Source organism: Chrysochloris asiatica, unplaced genomic scaffold (genome assembly GCF_000296735.1).
Source record: "Chrysochloris asiatica unplaced genomic scaffold, ChrAsi1.0 scaffold00045, whole genome shotgun sequence".
Classification (NCBI taxonomy): domain Eukaryota; kingdom Metazoa; phylum Chordata; class Mammalia; order Afrosoricida; family Chrysochloridae; genus Chrysochloris; species Chrysochloris asiatica.
In genome coordinates this window covers 8532067-8538699 of record NW_006408563.1, presented here as the reverse complement: position 1 = coordinate 8538699, position 6633 = coordinate 8532067, and the positions used below count along the sequence as shown (strand labels likewise).

The 6633-nt window shown below is 42.1% G+C and overlaps 1 protein-coding gene across 1 annotated transcript in view; it reads left to right on the top strand.

Moving 5' to 3' along the window:
- The window catches only part of LOC102833384 (uncharacterized protein KIAA2012 homolog), a 218089-nt gene that overhangs the window by 93695 nt on the left and 117761 nt on the right, over nucleotides 1–6633 (top strand). The window contains exon 12 of the mRNA XM_006862029.1: nucleotides 4331–4407. Within this exon, the coding sequence (XP_006862091.1) occupies nucleotides 4331–4407 (77 nt within the window). The remainder of the gene's footprint in view (nucleotides 1–4330; nucleotides 4408–6633) is intronic.

Genomic DNA, 6633 nt, shown 5'->3' with positions numbered 1-6633 from the left:
ATGATTTCCGCATTCTGTTGGGTCACCTCTCTTTGGAATGGGCACAAATATGGATCTCTTCCAATCAGTCGGCCAGATAGTTGTCTTCCAAATTTCTTGACATAGAGAGTGAGTGCCTCCTATGCCACCTCACTTGCTTAAAAGATTTCAATTTTCATTCCATCACTTCCTGGTGCCTTGTTCTTTGCAAAAAAAAAAAAAAAAAAAAACAGTTGATGGAGTAGGCAGATCATAAGGAGCAGCAGCAGCAATTAAAGAATTTATGCCAACTGTGGGATGCTGCTTTTAGGGAGGGATTGATAAAACCAGATTTTTATTTTAGAGAATTGACTCTACCAGCTAGGAAGAATGAATTGGAGGAGGGTAAGACTGGAGGCTGAGGGATCCAGCGTCTATATTTGTTTGCAAGTCAGTGACCAAGAATAATATTTTCCATAGATATGAGTGACCACATGAATTTAATTGGTTGACCACTTTGTATGTAGATCCACCTTTAGTCTCATTTTCTAATTCCCTTCTGCAAAGTCTTCCTCCACAAGTATTCTCATTAATCCTATGACGCATCTCATATAGTTGCTAATTTGTAGCTGGCTGACTGTGTGCCGTGGAGTAGGTTCCGACTCATAACGACTCTGTACAGGGTTTCTGAATCTGTAAATCTTAACAGGAGCAGAATGCCTCATCTTCCTCCCATGGAACAGCTGGTAGTTTCGAACTGCTGACCTTGTGGTTCGCAACCCAATTTGTAACCACTGGGCTACCAGAGTGCCTAATTTGTAGCTACTGAACTCAAATTTAAACTCCCTCATCTAGCTAGCCTCCCATTTTGGGCTTGGTAAACTGCCATGTGACTTTGGACCTTTCCATAAAATATACGAACTTTTAAGATGTTAGTGTGTTCCCAAAGCTAAATCCAGACCCTAGAGACTTATCTAGCCTGGGTCTAAGAAGATATAAGTAGAGAAAAAGGATTGTTATTCCAAATTTGAAGAAAAATATTGCCCTCACATTTACTAGGAATTTCCATTTTTAAATGCTGACTCGCTTATGTATTCTAGATCTTTCTACTTGATTCCTTTAATAGCGCTCCTTTGGGTATGTCTTTAGTCTGGAGACTTTCTCAGGGTTTAAGTAACTATTTAATACTCTCCTCTTATCCTCCTCATCTAGGAAGATTTAAAGCAAAAAATGTGTAGTATAAACACAGTCTTAAGTCTTGTCCCAAGAAATTGATAATGACAATACCAAAGGTCATCTTAGATCTCAGACTCCTGCATTAAACAAGCAGACTTGAGATTTATTATCATAACGTGACAAACATACTATAGGTCACAGGCATCTTAAGTTACATCATATAAAATACAGTATTTTCAGATACCATTCTTAAGGAAAGTCAGCAGGACTATGTAAAGGGACCAAAATTATTCCTCCTTTTATGGGTAAGCTTATCCTGGGAAGAATTTACTTTTTATTATCTGGAATTTTCATTTGCATTTTCCATTTTTGACAAAACAAAACCATGAAGATACAAAGCCTTCCTTTTAGGCTTCCTCCCACTGGTTCCTGCTGAAGACTGTCAAGCCATGTACGAAGCTATAAGACGGCTAAGGTGTTTTCTAAGATATGTTTGGCAATGGATGTACCCACTCCTCAAAGATGAGCCAGTGCAGCTTATGGAGGAATTTCCATGAGACCATACTAGCCATCAAAGTGTGTTCATGCCTCAGAAGCAGTCTATGTGGGAAATATCCTAAAGTGACTTCTGCCCTCAGAGCCACCAGTGTGGCCACTTTGTAAGCAGTGAGTCTGAAGCCTTTCCTGAGCCCTGACGTACATCTGGGAAGGAGCCAGCTGGCCCATCTTGCCTGATAAGGTGACTCTTTGGCATTTGGTCTTTATTCTGACAACTGATAGGGCCTACCACAGCGTTCAAGAGAAATGAGAGTTCTAAAACCCTGGGAATAAATATGACTATGTTTCATTTTTACTTAAAGCAACAAATAGCAACGTGTAAATTAAACACAGCCAACACAGATTAAATAGAAGGAAAATCTAAGGCGCCGTATCTGAGAATCGGATGTTCTGTCCTGCGTTTCAAGTTGTGAGTGTTTGGTGAAGGATCCCATGATTTGAAGAAAGCAGGAAGAGGTTTGGGATGAAACCCCACCTAGCAAGGGTCATCTTGAAAACTGCCTGATTATCTGGTGGTAATGCTATCTGCTTGCTAAAAGCCTGTGGTTAGATTAATGCTGGCATTTGAAAGTCTGCTCGGGCCTGATGGTGGGCAGCCAGAAAGGAATGTGTTTTCTGTTTATCTCGTTAGTGGCAGAAATGTTCATCACTGAAAGATTCTGATGTGCTGGAAGCTGTGCAGTCTGTGGTCTGTGTGTGCACACCAACTCCTGGATAATGAGAACGAAATCGGCATTCACAGCCAGTGGCGTGGGTTGGTCGATGGGTCAGTCGTTTATTTGGCTTGATAACAGGGATAACTCTTGCCACATTGTTCTGAGAGGAAGTTTTACCACCCCCACTGCTTTATCTCCCAGGAATGCAGTTTGAATTGTGTCCCCTCCTTGACGGCTTGGACCTCAGTAAATTAGCAGGGTCTTGACCCAAGAGATGAAGAAGTCCTAAGTGATTTTTCAGTCTCCTATCTAAAAGTGTGTTTATATTTCTTGAACTCTGGCTGACTGATTCATTCTCCTGGTGTTGCAAGAATTTTCCTTATGCATTAGAATTTATAAGTTTCATTTTTAAAAGACCCATGATTCCTTCCAAGCCACAGTGAAGTGAACCTCATCACAACACAATTCTGCAAGGCTGGATTTGTCCAGAAGATGGATCATGGCCAAGCAGCTGTGATGTGGCCAGCTCCAGTCAGGCTAACAGAAGGCAGACTGATATGGAGGGGAAAGTACAAGACGATGAGTCAGATCTGAGTTCTGGTCCTGATCTTGTACTATTTCACAGGGTAACCTTGAGCCAATCACATGAAACTATGCTCTGGGCCTCAGTTTCCCCAGCTGTCTTAAATAAGGCGTGTTTGCGATCTGTGCAGAGCCATTTTCAAACAAGGCAGAAGACAGGCAGCTGAGAAACAACAGGAAATAGGGAATGAGTAGAGGTTTTAGGACAGAGAACAGACAAAGATGCAAAGTCACACATGGCCACAGGCTCTAAAGAGAGTGCTTGTGAGTATCAGGTATAGAAAGAACTCTTTGTTGCATGCTGGTCATCTGCAAGAGACCAAAATCCTTGTCAGTGGAGCCATGTTGAAAATAGAGCCAGTCCCAAGATATGCTTAGCTAAATATGTTCCTCCACTAAACATTCCTTTATAAACATTAAATTCACTCTCTTGGGGTGGGAAAGAAGAAAAGTAAAATAAATCCTATATTTTTGCAATATGGGGCTTAGAGTCAGGCAGTCTGGGGAGTCAAATCTTTACTCAAAACCTCATTGGTTGTACATTGGGCAAAAGACTTCATCTTTTAAGCTTCAACTTCCAAGCCTGCAGAGTACAGTAATAGCACCAACCAGAGAGGAGAGACAGTAAATGATCCACCAATACCATGTTCAGTGTTGCTTCAGAGCAAGGCACCATGGTTTCTATTAGTCCCACCCCACCACCCTAGGTCCTCCCCACAGCCCTACTCCGATCTTTGTAGTATTTGCTTTATGTTCCAGTTTTCCTGATGCCTTCCACATTACAAAGAAAAACGGGAAACCTCTGATCTCCACATTTGGAAGGTCATCGAGACATCTTCCTACTGCAGTGAAGTGCAGTTATACAAAATTTATATTTAGCAGCATCAGCAGATTGCTTTCCCATTAATATTTCCTTTTAATTTCAGCTTAATCTGAAGTTTAGTAGCACAAAGAATTTGCTTTTATCCTTTGGTCGAGCTACCAAAACAAAACGTAGGGTGGTAGTGGTGGTTATGTGCCATGCAGCCGGTTCTGACTCATAGTGACCTCTCACAGGGTTTCTGAGGCTGTAAATCTTTACGGGAGCAGAAAACCTCATCTTTCTCCTGAGGAACGGCTGCTGATCTTGAGGTTAGCAGCCCAACTTATAACCATGACGCTACTAGAGCTCCTTAAAACAAAAAGTATAGACATTTGACTATCAGCTTTTAACATGGCGTTAAGCTGTGCCTAAGGAGGTTGTGGTTGTTACAGGATGAGTAAATATGAATCCCATAGGTGTATAACCTGACACATATGTAAACTAGGTATGTATGTATGTAGATGGTATATTTATTTAAAAATTCATTAGATCTGGATCTGACAACCTTGATTCTGTTGCTCTCTGATTTTCACCACAGGTAACACTGAATCCGGGCCCACTCTTCTCATGAATCTTTATGAAGCCTCATCTTTGACCTCAAAGCCAGATAAGCAGGTACAGTGCTAACTCTGAGGGAGCACAAGACTGGGAGTCAGGACTTTTGGGCTTTTGTCCCAGCTTGCTGTTCACAGTCTTGTTGGATGAGACTCGAAACTTCTCTGGGCCTGATTTACCTAATCTGTAAAATGTGGCATGAAGACTATACAGTCTTACATACACACACACACACACACACACACACACACACACAGACACACATTCACCGTTAGTTAATTCCAACTTATATGTTATAAAGTAGAACTTTAAATCTCTACCGAATTTTCTTGACTATAATTAAGCTCCAGGTCTTTCTATCATGCCATTTAAGTTAGAAGTCATTTGTGCCGTCTAGGGGCTTATACAATCCCAGAGATTCCTTAAGTCTTCTTCACTTGGACTGTTTTGTCTGGCACTTTATGTGCATGAATAAAGTGAGTGATCTTTCTCTGACTTCTGCCAAGCCAGGAAGTGAACAAGGAACTACAAAAAGGCACCATCCTGCAAGGCAGGAGGCACTAAGATTTTGTACCACTGGGCCTGCTTTCCTGCCCCAATTTTCATTCCTAGTGGGAAGAAGAAAAGTAGCAAAGAAACCATGAAGAAAGGAGAAAATGCTTTCTCTGAATGATTTAGGAATATCTGTCCTGGTGTGGTGTTGTGGGTTAATGCGCCAGACTGCAAAGCCGTTTGAACTGCAAGGTCGGTGGTTCAAGCTCACCAGCTGCTCCTTGGAAACCTGTACAGGGTGGCTATGAGTCGGAATTGACTTGACGGCTCTTAACAACAACAATCAGTGGTTCAAGTAATTATGTTCATAAATATTTGTAAGGGTTTTTTCCCTCTTTATTAGAAGGTTTGAGGCTGGAACTGTCTTCAGATTCTCTCCAGAGAGGCAACCCAGGGAAATTCTTAGCACTGAGAGACCTCGGTTCTCAGAGTATGTGAAGCTGAAGCAACACACACCATTCTGGGGGACCTCCCTGCTGTGGGACAGCCTTCTCTGGGGTCACGCATCTCTACTTCACCCACATCTCCAACGTCCTGCCTCAGCCTGGCTTTATCCTCTCACCTCACATTCATTAAAAAATAAAAATGGCTTTATTTTCATCTGTATGCCTAAGTGGGGTTCTGAGGAAAGGCCTGAACTGTCACTGTTAGCACCACAGGACAGGGGGACCCACTGCCACTGAGGTAGAAGTTGCCCCTCACTGCTACAAAAATCCACAGAATTTATATTTGTTATTCTTTCTCTTTTTTGGTCTAGTTTGACAGATTGTCATCAAGTTGATTTGAACTCATAGTGACCTTGTAGGGCAGAGTAGAACTACCCTAGAGAGTTTCCAAGGCTGTAATCACTCCTCAGAAACCCTATATAGGGTCTCTGTGGGTCAGAACAGACTCGACAGCACACAACAACAAAATTGTTATGAAGCAGACTACCATAACTTTCTTCCCCAAAGCAGCTGGTGGGTTCAGTCTTCCAGTTAGGTGGCAAGCACTTAACCATTGCCCCTCCAGGGCTTCTTGCATACTTTGAAGATATCCATTTTTAAGAGTCTGTGACTAACAAAAACATATGCTGTATCTTCATAGTTTTATAACTTCCAAGTTTTTGTTGTTGTTGTTAATTGCTGCCAAGTCGGCTATGACTCAAACCAACTTTACTTAGGGTTTCCGAGGAGCAGCTGGTGAGTTTGAACTGCCAACCTTGCAGTTCAAACCAATCTTGAGGTCAAGTGCTTATCCTATGGTACCACACCAGGACTCCTCAGAGTGTTTAAGTGACACAAATGGTAAAGCATTTGCTACTAAGTCTCACAGCCATTAAAACCCCATGAAACACAGTTCTATTCTGATACAGCGGTGTCACCATGAGTGAGAATCACCTGAACAACAACTGGAAAAATAGCTCCAGAAGCCTTGCAAATGACTCACCCTAAATTCATTCCAAATTTACACAGTCTGTGAATGTGTATTTCTGAAGACCTAATATCAAGAGTCCTGATGTGGCGCTGTGGGTTAATGGGCTTAGACTACAAAGTTGGTTTGAACCGTAAAGTCGGCAGTTCAAGCTCACCAGTAATCCTCAGAAACCCTATGTTGTTGTTAGGTGTCATCGAGTCAGTACGACTCATAGCGACCCTATGCACAACAGAACAAAACACTGCCTATTCCTGTGCCAACCTAACATCTGTTAACACGCTTGAGTCCATCGATGCTGCCACTTGGCCAATCCATCTT